The 17,342-nt window shown below is 44.7% G+C and overlaps 1 protein-coding gene across 1 annotated transcript in view; it reads right to left on the bottom strand.

The window, feature by feature from the left end:
* Positions 1–482: 482 nt before the first annotated feature.
* The window catches only part of PPP2R5A (protein phosphatase 2 regulatory subunit B'alpha), a 45,061-nt gene continuing 28,201 nt past the window's right edge, over positions 483–17,342 (bottom strand). Inside the window, exons 4-13 of the mRNA XM_084788606.1 lie at positions 10,433–10,525; positions 7,441–7,571; positions 6,140–6,199; positions 5,467–5,575; positions 4,998–5,051; positions 3,444–3,494; positions 3,144–3,263; positions 2,933–3,060; positions 2,216–2,317; positions 483–1,509 (exon numbers count right to left, since the gene is read on the bottom strand). Coding sequence (XP_084644732.1) covers positions 1,377–1,509; positions 2,216–2,317; positions 2,933–3,060; positions 3,144–3,263; positions 3,444–3,494; positions 4,998–5,051; positions 5,467–5,575; positions 6,140–6,199; positions 7,441–7,571; positions 10,433–10,525 — 981 coding nt within the window. The 3' untranslated portion in view covers positions 483–1,376. The remainder of the gene's footprint in view (positions 1,510–2,215; positions 2,318–2,932; positions 3,061–3,143; positions 3,264–3,443; positions 3,495–4,997; positions 5,052–5,466; positions 5,576–6,139; positions 6,200–7,440; positions 7,572–10,432; positions 10,526–17,342) is intronic.

Genomic DNA, 17,342 nt, shown 5'->3' with positions numbered 1-17,342 from the left:
TGACCCCTGAGGTAAGCTGGGCACTGAGGGCAGAGGCGCATCACTCTATGGATAAGCTGGTCACGGTCCTCAGGGGAGCAGCTCTGTGTGACTGAATAGCAGCGGCCCTGGAACGCTCACTGCTTGAACAGGAAGCAAAATACAAGCCACTGTTGTGCAAGGAAGCATTTCCAAGAGTCATGGAGGCCACTGTGCTTGTGTTTAGTTGAAACCACGTTACGGTCTCGCAGCCCTCCACAGAACTGTTGCTGTCATAGATTAGAAGACAGCTTTTCCTCTGGGCTATTTTAATTAAAGCTAGCTTTAATATCAAACCTGTCCTAGAGTACAGAGGGACATGAAGCTGGAGACTTGATGAAAAGAATTGTTTAAGCACCTAGACTAATCCATGGACCACAAGCACCCCAATTCTAGTGAGAACACACCCACAAGTTGCAGTAATCTTCTGTGACTATCTTCCAGATATAAAAGAGCAGATGATGTAAGGCAAAATACAAACATAGACTTTATTAAATGCTGCTCAATCCCCAGTGAAGATCTTTCATTATAAAACAGTTTTCCATACAACTGCAAGGCAAGAGGTTGGAATGGTACTGATAACAGATGTGAGAAATACCTGACCAGGTAAGAACATACAGGGCTTCTACACAGTCAGTTCAGAGGACGCCTACTGCGTTTCCTTGCAATAAAGCCAGGCAGTGAGAGCTAGCAATCACACCGTGGGACTCAGAGCCTCCACCCTGCAAGCAGGCCTGGGGCGGGCGGGGCGGGGACTGGGAAGGAGAGGAATGAAGGGGAGGGGAGCCTGGGGCCCACCTGCCCGCGTCGCTCTGTCCTCGCTCTGGGGCGCCGGTGCTGATGGAGGTATAACGCCGGAACGGTCACAATTTTGGTTTGCTTTCCCCCAGCTTTAATACTTTGTGCTTCAGAAGCCTGGAAACAAAACCCAGAGGATGGCAGTACGTTTAACGAGGCTGGGCCTTTATCCCGCCACCTCTCCAGGAGAGGAGCAAAGGGAAGGGCGGCACCTCAGTTTATCTTACGAAGGTTCTTTCCTCAGATGTAACCAAGGTCTGCAGCAGTGTGAAAAGCACATGGTAAAAGGGCAATGTGCAGAGGACGACTTGATCTGTGTGCTGCACAATCAGTGTTCAAGTCGTGATTCCGTCACTCCCACAATCACCTCACTCAGAACACGGATGATAACGTGACATAATAGATGACTAGACAGAGTTTACAATATACTGTGGCCATGATACAGCACAGGGCTACGTGGAGTCCACATTTCTTTTGCTTAGCTGGCCTCCTAACTTATACTGATGAGGTCTGCTTTGAGGCGTACAGAACTGCCGGCCAGCAGAGGGGGGAGCCCGCCTTTATTTGGCAGCTGTACCGCTGAGGATGCTGTGCATGTTGTAAGCACTGTTCTGCTTCTCTAGAGCCTTCTTCAGCTTCAGCTCTTCTAGCTTCTTCCATAACTCCTCACGCTCCAACTCTTTCTTTTTCTCTCTGTAGAGAAACCAACAGTTTTAATGGGAAGCTCGTTGGCAGCTCACTGGGCAATGAGTGTTTCGTCTCCTGTGGCTGCAGGTTTATGTGACACCTGTGGTACCGACTTAGCGGAGCCGCTAGAGTGGCTGTAGGTCAGCTACAGTAACGTGGAGGCCCTGGAGGGACAGGCAGAGGCCCCACCGGCCAGTTTATGTTGTTCCAACTCTGATCTTCAAAACTAAGTGAGGAATGTGGGCACGAACACGGGCTTTTATTTCTACATCTGTCTTTGGAGATGTGGTCTGTCTACAGGTCCCCACCACACGCCTCTTTCTGCCTGTTGTGTTCTTCATTTCTATCTGAACTCTGAGGTTTTTGTTTGTTTGACAGAGGGGTCTCTTCTACATAGTCCCGGCCTTACAGTCAGACACCTGACTGGCGGCTGAAGCTGTTACCACGATGCTGATGACAGCCCTGGAGCCGCCGAGCTCTCAGGAGCCAGTGTGGACAGAGCGGTTTGTGCATATTACAGTGTACATTGCTACCAGACACTGAACCCTTACGGCCCCGCATGAGATCAGTGGAAGACCACAGTCTAAGACGTTTATACAAACCCCAGGATTACTGTACTGGGCAGTGGTGTTAATGCTCAGAGGCCTAATGCATTCGCCATAGCAACACTAGGAGATAGAGTAACAGCGAAATATCAGGATGCATCACGTACCTTTGTCTTTCGGCTTTGTAGGAACTAGTAAGGTCATCAAAAAGTTTGCCGTTCATCTCCATCAGGGTTTTCAGCACGTTGTACACAAGTGCCACAATAGTCCTGAAAGAGAGACGCTGGGTTAGAGGCCAGCAACGCCTTCACCGGGCCGGTGTCAGCTGAGCACAGAATAATGACAGATGATGTAACTACAGTGCAAAAACTGGCCACACGCGCCAGGCGGGAACGGGTCTGTTCTGAAGTTCACACCCTTCCTACATTATGCTTAGGCTTAACGCTAAGAATGTTCTAATTCTGTTCATTGGTGTTCTGCAGTATCATCTTGGGACACAGGTAGCAAGATAAACGTCACAGAAGTTACAGTGCGTGAATTCCACATTTCTCTGTGGTCCTCAGCTCCCAGCACCAGGTGCTAGCTAGCTCGGCCACATGATGGTCCCCCAGCAGCACTGGGCCCCATGTTGGTGAGACCCTTTGCCGAGGAACATCCACAAACAACTTAGTAAGTGGAGATTAATAACATCTAAAACTGTGACCGTTGGCCTACAGTATAGTTTACAAATGGTTAAAAAGGGAACAAAAGTAATACACAAAGCACATGAGAATTGGGCATGCTGGCACATAGCTATAATCCCAGCACTGAGGCAGAGGCAAGAGACTGAGTTCAAGGCTAGCCCGTGCTATTTATAGGTTAAAGTTTAAAAAACAAAAGCTTACTGGTTCCAGTGTTCTTTGGAAATTTTATACAAACTGGCAAACATAATTGGCAGGATTTTATCAATATTCTCTTCAATCAAACTAAGAATATATTCATTGTTCCAGAAGTATAATGCTCTTTCTGCAACCTACAAAAGACACCAGAAACGTCAGAATCCACAGGGGACAAGGACGATATGGAATCAGAACGCCACAGAGCAGGGGTTGGTACCTGGAAGTGAGAACTGGAAACACACTTGGATATCTGCTTAAAAAGTGGCTCCTCAATTTTTTTGAATTGTGTCGGTTCAATGACATCTAAGATTTCTTCAATTTCTCCTAAGAACATCACCTAGGTTTTAAAAACAAGTTCTTTAAAAAAAAAAAAAAGATTTACAGATGACACTAATTTAGCAGCTGTAAGGACAGGTGGAGCTGCACCTCAGGAAGTGGCTGAGGCTCCGCTGTGCTGAACCACCCCCTCCTCCCACTCTGGAGCAGGCCAAGATCATTTGTTTTTATTGAAACCCACCTCTTTCTGACTGCATGTTTTTGGCCAAAATTTTAGCAGTCCTCTGATCACCTACAAAAAAACAAAGTTTAGGATGAACAGTTGGGTGTGGCAGTGCATGCCTATAACCCTAGTACTTGAGGGGCTGAGGTAGGAGAATTCCAAGTTCTAGACCAGCCTGGGACACAGCCAGACCCTGTCTCACTAGACTGTGTAGTTAAAGATATTTTAACTCATTCTGAAGTAAAGCACTTAGCACTCAGTACATGAAAATTCCTACTTGGCTTTAGACTTGGGCGTGGGACATACCAGACACGGATGAGCAGACAAGTCTCTGGTTTTCATGAGAGACCAGCATAAGTGAACACAGCCTGATGGTGTGAGGGAGGCAGGTTGACGAGAGAAAGGTTTTGTTTTCCAAAGACAGTGTGTGAGGGGGTAACCTTGAATTTCTGAGCCTTCTGTGTCTGCCTGGCTTAGGAAGTGCTGGGGACTGAACCGGAACCCTGTGCATGTTTGGCCAGCAGTCCACCAGCTGAGCTCAAGCCTGTAAGGGGGCAGTCGGGGCAATCTAAGCAGGTAATTCTCACCATCTAAACTTGGAAGTACACATTTTAAAAGGCACAGCTCCGGAATTGTTTCATGACTGACAAAATCAAGGTACAATGAAACTTTAAAAAGAGACCATATATCTCAACAGTTAAATCTTAGTAGTCCCAGTACATTTACCAGGGTTAGCTTACTAAATTAGTACCACACTAACACAAAACTCGGAAATGCCAGGATTAGCCAACTCAATAGGTTAAAAGGAAAAACAGAACTAAACCTTAAAAGCTCCGCCCCCCAGGGCTAGTTTTAGTTCCTGCTCATCAGGTGTGCACCGAGTGGATTTACTATGTTAATCAGAGTGCTTGTCTTTCTTGTGCATCCCTGAGCGAATTCTGACGTGACTTTAACGCGTGTTGTCAATACAGTAACTACTTTGCGAGTGAGAGATGAATACCACGCCTGAACATTTGCAAGCACCCCTAGGGTTACCTGAAATAGATGCGTTAATCCCTCAGCTTCAGAATTTAAAGTGCTTAGAAAGCATTCTGGCAAAGCACTCACTTTACTTAAGGTTACAGTGGTTTGTGTAGTTGGGTGAGCTCAAAATTGCAGCATTTAGGAGGCTGAGGCAGGAGGATCACAGTCCAGACTAACAGTTCTAAATCAGTTAGGGCTAAAGGTTCTTCCGCCTCTCAGCCTTCTGTCCTCACCCGATCTCATCACAATAACTAATTATCATCCCTCATCACAATAACTAATTATCATCCCTTACTCTTCTAAGACTGTAACCCAGTTTGCTAACGGTGAGGAAACATTTTCAATCTTCCTGCGTTTGATTTCTGAACGTGAACTCCAGGGAATGGTTCTCGGATGCTGGTGTTCTTACTACCAGAGGTGACAACCATCCTCCAGTGATGATGGCTGCTCCCCTCATGCACGCTCCCTTCCCAGGCTCCCAGAAGCTGCTTCTACTGTGTGACAACTGACTGCACAGGCTGAGGTGAACTGCCATGCTCAGACACTTACGGGCTCCGTCAGTGTTGTGTCTTTCTCCAGGAACTGCACAACGCAGTACGCCAGCTGAAGGGCAGAGGAGGTTTAAGAGGTGTCAGTCAGGGAGCATTTAGGGATGACGGGATCTTAACACCCATTTGGTGCAGTGCTCACCTACACTTGCAGAGCATACAGATGTCACCCTCTAACGCTCAAGTCACCACGACCCTTCTAACCGATCCTCAGTGGCATTCTACATCTGCGTGAGACCATTAAGTCTAGGCCCTGGACCTGAATATAAGTAAACTTGAAAATCGTTTCTATATCTAACTTGTAACTGCACTAATAGTACATGAAACAAACCCATAATAATAAAAAAAAAATTGCCAAAACACATTCCGTAACTATACATGAAACTAGCATCTTCACATCTCTCAAATTCTTGGCCTTTATATTTGTGACTGGAAACACTCATTTCATTTACAATTTTTCTGAAATTTACCTGAGCATGAAACAAAGCCAATCCTTTTGCAGTATGCATAGGAATAAGAACCTTCATTAGAAATTGCTTATGTTCTGCTTTCAGTGGCAATGCAAAGCCATTGATGATACTGGAGGGAAGAAAAGGCAGGGGAAGGGTTAAGTAGTCACTTTGTTTCCAAAAGTTACACTGTCTACAGCTGGCGGGGAAAGGCATCTGGTCGGGCTGGAGTTGTAAGGCAGGCTGCGGTGGAGCTCCGCCCCTCCAGGCAGCGTGTAATTTGACACTTGCAGACTGTCACCTCAGTTCTGCGTTGCTGCCTTTAATTTTCCTCCCTAAAGCAACAGGAGAGTTTGTCTCAATGCTAGTAGAATTCCCAACGCGTATAGTGGTAAGTGGGGAGTTTCGGGATTAAGATAATTCTATCACTGCCTCTGTGTAGTGAACAGCTGGATTGGGAACGGCTATCAACACTGGGTAAGACTGAACTTTTGATGAACCGACAATGGCCATCTCTTCCCAGCTGTGAGCAAGGCCCCCACACTACAGTGGTTTATATGCCAAGGCCCTGAAGCTGTGTTTGGTAGCATTGTGCCTGAACTCTAAAACGGGAGCTCACTTCCTCAGCTCCAGCCAGTTAGAACATAGAACATTCATTCTGTAACTTAACTCTTAACAAATAACAAACGCCTACCTTCCTAGTATTTCAAGGAGTTCAGCCACACCATTGAAATGTTCTGTTTCATATATAAACCTGAAATTGAAATAAAAGACAGGCAAGAAGGTGAAGAAAGCAGGCCAAAGGGCGCAGGAGAAGCAGGCACTGACTGACTGGTTTTCTCTGGAACTGTTTAGCCCTGAGGAATTTTGTACACATCAGTCTTTGTTTTGAGACAGGGTCTCACAAATACCAAACTGTCTTCAAGCTTACTCCGTAGGCAATCTTGACCTTTTTTGACCCTGCTGGCTTTACAGGTGTGTGCTACCACAGCACCAAACGAGCTACATCCCAGCTCAGATTCACAGCAGTAACAACAAAAGATCTATTTCCCTGAGACTTCTGCCAACATTTGCCCTATGAGAATAACAGTGTCGTTTCACCTGGATTATGTTTTACTTAACATATAAGAAAGATGTATTGCTTAAAGAAACCCTTTCAAAGTAGGAAACCACTACCCACAGAAAAATCCAATGGAAATGGTCCATTTTTTCAATTGTTCAGAATTTTTCTGGACTGTAAATGACAAAGCTATCTAGTTGTGTGTACCCCAGGCCTGCCTTCAAAGCACATGGCAGCATGAGGTGGGGCTGCCCCAGGGCTGCAGTGCATGAGGAGATGGAGCAGAGACAGCCGCCACTCATCGCCCACGCCAGCCTAGTTTGCTACCGCCAATTAATTATGAAAAGGAAAACAAACCTGGAAGCACAGGAATTAATGTGAAATCTGATGCGATGCAAATGTCTCACAAGTGTTTAAATCATAGTCCCATATGGATTTTAATTAGCTTTGTCAGAAAAATGAGAAGAAAACATGTCTACAGGTATTGGCTTGAATAGTGATTGTTTAAAAAAAAAAAAACACCCCGAAAAACCAAAAACAAAACTCAAAGTTTTTTAGTAAATTTTTCTTTCAGCTCAAATACAGCATTACATCACCTATCAAACACTGTCCTGGTCACTACTGCTGACCTGACAAAGGAGGTCACAGGCATCTACAATGGCCAGGTTACCTAGGGAACCATTCCTTCTGTAGCTCAGGACGGGGGTGGGGGTGGGGGTGGGGGGGGTGCCCCCACGCGGTCTGCTCACCGTGCCCTGGGACCTCGGCTCTCGCTGGAGTTCTCGGGGGTTCTTAATTGTCTCATTTCCTCTCTAAGTCTAGCTGGAGTTCAGAGTTAAGTTTATGAATATGAATAAAAAGTAAGTAAGAAAAATGAAAGGAGCTTGTTTAAAGAGGAGGCATGAGGGGGAAAGGACCCTCAACAGTGAGCTCACCTGAGGAAAATGTTGTTGATTTGCTTTCGGATGAAGGCTCTCAGTCCGAGGAACTTCCCATAAATCCGGTGCAGCACGGTCTTCAGGAAGTCCCGCTCTCGTGGATCTTCACTATCAAAAAGCTCCAGGAGCTTTAAGAAAAATCTGACAAATTACTTTTAAAAAATAATCGAGCTAAAACCGCTTTTTTTCTAATTTTGTTTGTAAGAGTACCTATGAAATCTTTAGCGTTTTTTTCTGCCTTAATTAGATTTTATCTTTGCTAAATAAATGAAACTAAGAAAAGCATGAATATTTTCACTAAATTCATCTTTATACAGTCTTTGTATCATTGTAAAGACTATAAACACTAAAAAATAAGATGTTTTTTTTACCTTCTAGTGACTTTAAAATTCCTTCCTAACATAATTTTTAGTGTTACAATGTTTAATGTTTTTTGATAGCAAGCTAAAAACTTGATTATTTATATTTGAGACAGGGACTCATTATGTGGCCCACATTGGCCTTGAACTTGCAATCCTCCTGCCTCTGCCTCCTGAGTACTGGTCTTTGGAGGCCAGCCTGATCTACACAGTGCGTTCCGAAGGCACATGGTGAGTCTGTCTCAAACAAGCCCACGTGCAAATCTATGAAGCCTACCAGAACTTCATGGACCCTTCAGTTCTAAACTGCGATGCTGGGTACATACAGGGAAGACAACGCGCTCTGGGCCTCACCGGATGCCCCTCTTTCTTCACTTTGTCTTTAATTATGTGGGATTTCAAACCCAAGGGGACACTCTGAGGTACCTAAATCACATTCATGTGCCCCAAACAAGCAACTTCCTTGTGATTTGTACTCACTCGTTTTTGCTAGGTTAAGGTATCCTGTGAGGCTCCAGCCAAAAATACCCACAAAGCACTGGTCCAAATTATCATAATTAGAAATGGCTAGGCTTCTCATTTTAGCCTTAACTCATGTTTGATGTCGGTTTACCTGAAAGGTGACTTTGTTCAAAGTAGATTTATCTCTAAGGGGCACTAAAGCTCAAGAGCGGTTGCCAGCTGAGGTTCAAATCTAGACGTATTTTGAAATACTGGAGTTAAATAAACCTAATTAGAAATACAGTTGTACCAGGAAACCTGCTTTTTCTGGCTCTGTTGCCCTCAAACTGTTTTGTTTGTTTGTTTTTTCTTTCAAACTGGTTTTAAGAGTAATTCAGTCAAGGTCAGAGGGTCTAGTTCAGTGGTTCTCAATCTGTGGGTCTCAACCCCTTTTGGGTTACATATCAGATACTTACATTATGATTTATAACAGCAGCAAAATTACCAATATAAGTACAATGAAATAATTTTATGGCCAGGGGCCACTACAGCATGAGGAACATTATTAAAGGGTCACAGCACTAGGAAGGGTGACACTGCTCTAGTTCAGACCCAGACTGTGCCGTTTACTAGCTATGTGGCACTGGATGTGGGTGCTCTCTATGACACATCCAAATGACAGGTCCATGTCACAAAAAACAGTGAGTTTTCTTTGGAGATTCTCTGATTTGAACATAGATTTAAATTATGCAGATTTTCCCTCCCAAAATCTTAACAAAAATCCTATTATTCCGAGTTTTAACATTTTGAAAAGCTGAGAATTCTCATACAGCAGTTTTTGGAAACACCTCAGAGGCTCACAGCTTCAGGCAGTGCGCAGACCTGCTGGAATCAGCCTTGGCTTCCTAGATATGTGGGTTCCTGTTGGACCAGGTTTCTCCCTGCTCCCCGAAGAAGAGCCCAGCAGTCCAAGTACCTAAGGCTCATACATCCCCATAGCAAGGACCCCCTCATATGCTGTCACCTGAAACAGTTTAACCTGTGTGGTTTCAGGGGGCCTGAGCACATTCCACGGGTGAACCATATAAGAAAGTAAACGGGTTTCACCTGAAATAGCCCCAAGGACCCCATTTACACTGGACCAGTTTTATTCCTGTATGTTGTACTGTTAACATCTGGTCTTGTGTAGTTTACAAAGAGCTCCTGAAGGGACAGGCAGGCAGTGTTCACCATGTATGAGCCAGGAACAGCTCTATATAGGTGGAACCTTTATCATCCAGGACACGCAACAGCGGTCTGAAAGGTCTTCATAATGGAGTTTAATTGCACCCTTGGCATCAAGTTCCTAACAATGCTTACATACTGATAATGGCTTTAAGAGAGAAAATGGATACAGAATTGTCCACTTTACGGTTCTGCTTAGGGCCAGACAATTTCAAATGGCTAAAAAGAGGCTATTAAACTGTCTTTAACAGATCTGGACAATAAAAATAAATGCATACACTCCTAGAAATTAATTGCACATTAAATTCTAGAAACAGAGGTAATACCAGTTTCTGAAAACCAAGAAGGCATTTCATGTGCTTAATTACCTCCTCTCCTTAAAGGCCCCTTTTTATTTTACCTGTGGCTTAATGAACTGGACGGGGTGGGGCCTGTGGTGCTACCAGGGAGGGGACGACAGGCAACTGTGTCCAGATGCTGGAAGCCCAGGCAGGCATACACAGCTCCAAGTCACAATGGTTAAAACATGTCACGTTCAAAGACTTACACATTTTAAACAGAAGGTTCACCCATAGATTAAATGGTTACCCTAAACTTTGAGGAACTGCAGAAACTCAACTTCTGAAAGCTACTTGAGAGAGAGAGAGAGAGAGAGAGAGAGAGAGAGAGAGAGAGAGAGAAAGAGAGAGAGAGAGAACATGTGCGCCTGTGTGCTCGTGTGCAGCCAGAAGATAGCACCTGATTAACAGGTTTCTATGAGCTGCCCTGCGTGGATGCTGAGAACAGAACCCAGCCTCTGGAAGCAGCCAGTGCTTTTGACCCGAGTCATCTTGTCAACCCCTGGGAGCTGCTTCTATTTTGTTTGTCAAGAATAATTTCTAAGTACTTTTAAATGACTACTATAACAATGACTGCTAACAAGCAGGGGCTAAGATACAAACAGCTGAGATCTAAGAGCCCCTTACCTGTTGTACAAACTTCTGATCAATGTATCGCTTTGCAATACTGGGCTGGAAATCAGGACTCTCCAAGAATCTCAAGAAGAATTCATACACCAACTGTGTAAGAGAGTAAATGAAAGCAAGGTGATGCTATAGTGTCGTGAATTACAGTTCCTGTAAAAACCTTTTTTTACCAGTCTGAGTTGGTAATTCTTTCTTTTCTTTTGTTTCTGGTTTTGTGGTTGTTGGGTTTTTTGTTTGTTTGTTTGTTTTTTGTTGTTGTTGTTTTGAGACTGGGTTTCTCTGTGCTATTTTGGCTGACCTGAACTTGATTGTAGACCAGGCTGGCCTCAAACTCACAGTGCTGGGTTTAAAGGTATGGGCCACCATGCCCAGCTTTTTTTTTTTTTAATTTATTTGTTATGAGGGCTTTATCTGCAGAAGAGGGCATCAGATCACATTATAGATGGCTGTGAGCCACCATGTGGTTGCTGGGAACTGAACTCAGGACCTCTGGAAGAGCAGGTGGTGCTCTTAACCACTGAGCCATCTCTCCAGCCTACCCCCTCCCCCCTTTTTAAGACAGGGTTTCTCTTTGTAACAGCCCTGGCTGTCCTAGACTCACTCTGTAGACCAGGCTAGCCTTGAACTCACAGCAATTTGCCTGCCTCTGCCTCCAAAGTGCTGTGATTAAAGGCGTGCACCACCACACCAAGCTGGTAATTGCTTCTAAATATAAAGTTTTAATGAACCTTATAGTTTATCTCCTGGTTGGCTTTTTATCAACTTGACACAAGCTATAACTATCTGTGAAGAGGAGATCAACTGATAAAATGCTTAGTGACCAATGTATGCCATCTCTGGGCCAGAGGCCCTGGGGTATGTAAGAAAGCAAACTGAACAAGTCAGAAGGCAGTGCTTCCCTATGGCGTTGGCTTCAGTTCCTGTCTCCAGTCCGCAAGCCCTGACAAAGCCTGGCTAGGCTGTGATGTGACCCCCTGACCTACCCAGGCTGTGATGTGACCTCTCCTCTCAGACTGTGCTTGGTCATGGTGTTCATCCAACAGCAGAGGTCCTAACCACACAGTCTCCTGAGCCACAGTTTGCATCACTCACTGAACCATCTAGAACCAATCAGAATGCCCATATTCCTTCTTCCCAGAGCACTGCTAGCCCACCTCAACTTCACCTGGGCTCCCTTGAGAGTTGGCAGTGTGGCCAGAACAGCTTTAACAATCAAGTCTTCCTATTAAACCAGGGTGGGGTCTGGCAAGGTGGCTCAGCAGGCAACAGGGCTTGCCGCCAACCGCTGACCCATGCGGTGGAAGGTGAGAACAAAACAGAACTTCCACATGCTGTCCCTCTGACCTCCACATGTGCGCACACTCACACACTCACAAATAAATGTAAGGGCAGAGCAGGGAAAGTGAAATTAGAGCAGTACACCTGGAGAGTAAGGAACCGAACTACACAAGCACGGGCTTGTGGAAGGAATGCCTGTGCACCAGAGCAGGTGTGCTCATGAGTCTTGTATCAAGGGTCTGGACAGCTCAGCCGCTAACAACTGCCTCTAACTCCAGCTTCAGGACCTGACGCCCTCTTCTGGCCTCTGTGGGCACCTTTACTACTCTCACACAATTCTGCCACCCCATCCTTAAAAAAAAAAATTGCTAAACAGGTGTGGTGGTCCACTTGTAGTCTCAGCACTTGGGAGGCAGAGGCAGATGGATCTCTGTGAGTTCAAAGCCTGGTGAACTCACAGAGTGAGCTCCAGGCCAACCAAGGCTACAAAGTGAGACCCTGTCTCCAAAAAAGTTAAATTCACCTTTACCCATGTAGTGCAGGAAGCAATGTTTATTTGATCAAGGGATACCTAGGTTTTACTGTTAATCGTGCATTGAGAACACAATAAGAAGAATTTTGTGTTGAGGCACAAACATGCCGAAACACGGGCCTGGGATGCTCCAGAGAGCTAAACTGTGCAGCTCTGCTGACGGCATGACCCATTTGGCGCCTGCTCTCAGGCGGGGCACTGGGTGGGCTATGTGTATGGGGAGCAGGGATAAGCATCACGCAGCTCCAAACGCTCATCCGACCAGCCAGGGAAGTGAGGTGGACAGACGCGAAGCTACAGACGGAGTGCAGGAGACATCTGATGGACAGCTCTACGGTGAAGGATCAAGTCAAGGAAGGCTGGGAAGGGCAGGGAACTTGAGCCTTGCGTTCCTCTTAGGAAGATCACTTTTGTGGACGGGCCACTGTGTGTCTTGCAATGGAGATGATGCAGGGTTAAGGGCGTGTGTGTGGAATCACAGCCTCAGCTCTCTGTGCAGCTCCCAGGACTACCCATTCTCTTAAGCATTCCATCAAATAACTTCTCAGAGAAACAGCGTATCCCTCGGACTTACCTGACATCAAGCCCAAGCCTCAGACTCCCATAAACTGTATAGGGCTTATTTTTTAGTTGTATTATTATTTTATGTCTGTCTGTGCACCGAGAAGGCCAGAAGAGAGAGAGCATCATGTCTCCCTGGAACTGGAGCTGGGACTCACACCGGGTCCTCTGAAGAGCAGCTGCTGTCAACTCTTAGGTACTGAGCCGTCTCTCCAGATGCCTAATTTATTTATTTATTTTATTTATTTATTTTTTTTGAGACAGGCTGTCCTGGACTCGCTTTGTAGACCAGGCTGGCCTGGAACTCACAGCGATCCACTTGCCTCTGCCTCCCAAGTGCTTGGATTAAAGGCGTGCGCCACCAACGCCCGGCTGCCTAATTTCTTAAAGTGATTTTTATCCACATAATTTCCCTGACAACAATGCGCACAAAGTGACTAGTCCAGGTTAGCAAATCCCTGCTGCCAGGAGCTAATTCAGCAGCGCTGAGGAGATGACAAAGGTTATTTGTGCCTGCTGTGACAAGCAGGGGAAGAAAATGCTGGCTACAGACCTGACAATCTTCAAAATGTCACTGTAAGATCGTCCTTCTATGAAATGAAGCTTGTTCCCAGAGCCACTCTGTCACCTCTTCTCCTACATTATTTCTTTCTAGACCTATCACATCTGACAAAGGATGCTTATTTGATCACTATTCTGGGTGTATACCATAAAGCATGTAGTTATTAGGGTGTCAGGGTTGCTTAGTGGTCCTTCACTCCTGATGCTGGAAACACACACACAGAGGCATGATGAGTATTTACCAGCTGTATGAAGTCACGGTTGACGAGAGTGTTCCTGAGCAGTTGCTGAAGTCTGTTACTATGTCAAACTTCACAGCCTAAAGACTAGAGGTACATAAAAGCAAAGGACTTGAGGGTAATCTTCTGTGTTACTCAGTCCTTTGGAGAAAATGTCACAGAGAGCCCAGGCTGGCCTTGAATGCAAAACATACCTTATAATGACCACGAACTTTGGATGGCTCCACCCTCGCCTCCTGAGCGCTGGGGGATAGGGATCCACCCCACAGCCATTGACTTGGGGCTCCATGCACACCAGGCACGCTTACACACTTGGGGCTCCATACACACCAGGCACGCTTACACACTTGGGGCTCCATGCACACCAGGCACGCTTACACACTTGGGGCTCCATGCACACCAGGCACGCTTACACACTTGGGGCTCCATGCACACCAGGCACGCTTACACACTTGGGGCTCCATGCACACTAGGCACGCTTACACACTCTACCAAGTGGGCTACAGTCCAGCTCCACTATGCTACTCAGTTCTGATCATGCCTTTCCTAAGGTAGCCCAATAAAATTTAAAAGTTCTGTTTTTCATCACTAAAAAGGTACAAGTCCACCAGAAAACAGTATAAACACTAAAGAATCTGAAAGTAAGACCTATATGAAGAAGCCCAGGAGGACCAGAGAGATGGCTCAGTGGGGAAGAGCACTGGCTGCTCTTCCAGAGGTCCTGAGTTCAGTTCCCAGCAGCCACATGGTGGCTCACAACACTACATGTTTAGAACATTGCCTGTGCACAGTGAGCAGCAATAGAAACCCAATTTTCTTCTCTTTTCCAAAAAAAATATTTCTTTATTATGTACACAGTATTCTGTCTGCATTATTACTACACACCAGAAGAGGGCACCCGATCTCATTACAGATGGTTGTCAGCTAGGGTTTAAAAAGGAACTGTCAAGCTTGGTGGTGGTAGCACACGCCTTTAATCCCAGAACTCTGGAGGCTGAGGCAGGTGGATCGCTGTGAGTTCTAGAACAGCCAGGGCCACACAGAGAAACCCTATCTTGAAAAAAAAAAGTAATGTTTTTTTTTTCTGTGGGATAAGTTGAGGTGTACCTGTGGGAAACTGAAATGAAGCTGCCTGTTAGAAAGTTAATTTGGGATTGGAGAGATGGCTCAGGGGTTAAAGGCACTGTCTGCTCTTCCAGATGGTCCTGAGTTCAATTCCTAGCGTCCACATGGTGGCTCTCAACCATCCATAATGCGATCTGATGCCCTCTTCTGTGTACATGGAGATAGTGTGCTCATATACATAAAATAAAAAATAAATCTTAAAAAAAAAAAAAGAAGTTAATTTGGGGTGCTGGAGAGATGGCTCAGAGGTTTAAAAAAAAAAAAAAAAAAAAAAAAAAAAAAAACACTGGCTGCTCTTCCAAAGGTCCTGAGTTCAATTCTCAGCAACCATAGGGTGGCTCATAATCATCTGTAATTAGATCTGGTGCCCTCTTCTGGCCTGATGGCACACATGCAAGCAGAATATTGTATAAGTAATTTTTTTAAAATGTAAAATTTTAATTACATTTATTTATGTGTGCATACATGTTGAGCATGCTACAGCACACTCAGATTTTTTTTTACAATGTGTGGAGGTCAGAAGGGCACCTGAAGGAGTCATTTTTTCTTCTTCCACCTTAGGAGCCCATTTTTAGAATTACGTGTGTGTGTGTGTGTGTGTGTGTGTGTGTGTGTGTGTGTGTGTGTGTGTGTGTATGTGTGTGTGTGTGCGCGCGCGCACGTGTTGTATTCAGAGCACAACTTGTGGGTTGGTTCTCTCTCTTCACCACAAGGGTTATGGGACTGAACACAGGTCACTGGGCTTGACAGCATATGCTTTTATCTTGCTGAGCAATCGCACCAGCCTCGAAATCCTATCTTGATAGCAACTGCCATCTCCTAAAACACTAGGAACCATTTTCTGTCAGGGAATGGAAAAGGAGCCTCAAATTATACAAGTGAAAAATGGAAAACACATTATTTACTTGGCTGAGTTTCTTATGTTAATTTCTATGAGTATATAAAAATATCCAATCTTTCCTCTTGAAAATTTGAAAACTAAAAGTCTTTTCCAAAGACTACCCAACTACGCATAATAAAAAAGGGGTAACACCAGTTAATGAGAATTTCATGCTTAAAAAACCCCTCCCATTATTAAATATAAAACCACTAATTTTATACCAACTCTACCAGAAAATTTCAGATGAATTTGTGCTCAAATCTATTAAAAAATAACTCAAGGGTCTGGCATGGTGGTGGGTACCTTTCATCCTGGCATGCAGGAGGCATGAAGCAGGCAGATTTCTATGAGCTCAAGGCCAGACCAGTCAACATAGGCAGCTCTAGAGAGAACCTACCTCAGAACACAACAACATAACAGCGAATCCAGCACCTCCAACTAAAAGCTATTTGTAAGAGGCACACTTTAGATTCAAAGAAACAAAGAGTAAACAGTAGCCAAAAGTGGAATGGCTGGACTAATAAGAGACAACCTAACTTCAAAATAAGGACAGAGGACATTGTATAATGGTAGGTCCACCCACAAGGGAGAGACAGTTATGAACACACGTACCTATCACCCGGTGCAAAACACATGAAGTAAAAACTCAGAAAGTTCAGCATCTGGAGATCATCGCCTGTCTTTCAATGAACAGACCAGACCAGCAAGTAATGGAAGATTTGACATTATAAATCAGCTAGGTCCAGCAGACTGCATGGCCCAGGCCACGCAGCCGTACATGGACCCTTGACAAGCGCAAGCACACGTGTAACCTTCTCTGGGCATACTGCACACCGCCACAACCTCTACAAAACTACAGTCATAGAACGTATAGTTTCTAAACAATGACAATCACTGGTAGATTAGAAAATATTTTTAGGTGAATAAAAAACCACAAACATCTTATGGAAAATAAATGTTCAAACAAAACTTACATACGAATGTGTTAACAGCACTAGCTGTAACAGCCAAAACGGTAAAAAAACCACATCTTTAACAATGAATAACTGATAAATAGAGTTTTTAAAAAGTATACATCCACAAACTATATTATTCAGCCATAAAGAGTAATGACCTCTGCTATTACGTGGATGAATCTTGAAAATACTATACAAAGTAAAGGACCCAAGACATGAACAGCCACAAATTACAATTCTATGTAAATGAAATATCCAACTAGGTAAGTAAATCTACACACATTTGTTTTTAACGTTTGTTTTGAGCTATGAGACAGGAGACAGAACTGACAAGATTGCATCCACCTGTGATGATGTGGTTTCTGGAGCCCGCACTGACGGCCCTCACACAGTTTTCTGATGAATCTAATACCACCAAGTAGTATTTTATCTTAATGTAGGCGTTTGGTTTTTGTTTTGTTTATTTGAGACAGGCTTTCTCTGTCTAGCCTTGGACTCAATTTGTAGGCCAGGCTGCTCTGGAACTCACAGAGATCTGCCTGCCTTTGCCTCCCCAAGTACTAAAATTACAGGCATGCGCCACTGAGACTGGCAATGTAGGTTTTATTTTATCATAATAAAAATGTCACTCATAGCTGGGCATGGTGGCAATGCCTTTAATCTCAGCACTCAGCAGGTGGGTTGCTTTGAGTTCAAAGCTTGCCTGGTCCACACAGTGAGTTCCACTCCAGCCAGGGCTACACAGAGAGACTGCCTCAAAACAAACAAACAAAAAAAA

This window comes from Acomys minous (assembly GCF_964271855.1).
Source record: "Acomys minous genome assembly, chromosome: 1".
NCBI lineage: Eukaryota > Metazoa > Chordata > Mammalia > Rodentia > Muridae > Acomys > Acomys minous.
The sequence above is the reverse complement of the archived record's forward strand: the minus strand, read 5'-3'. Positions and strand labels throughout refer to the sequence as shown.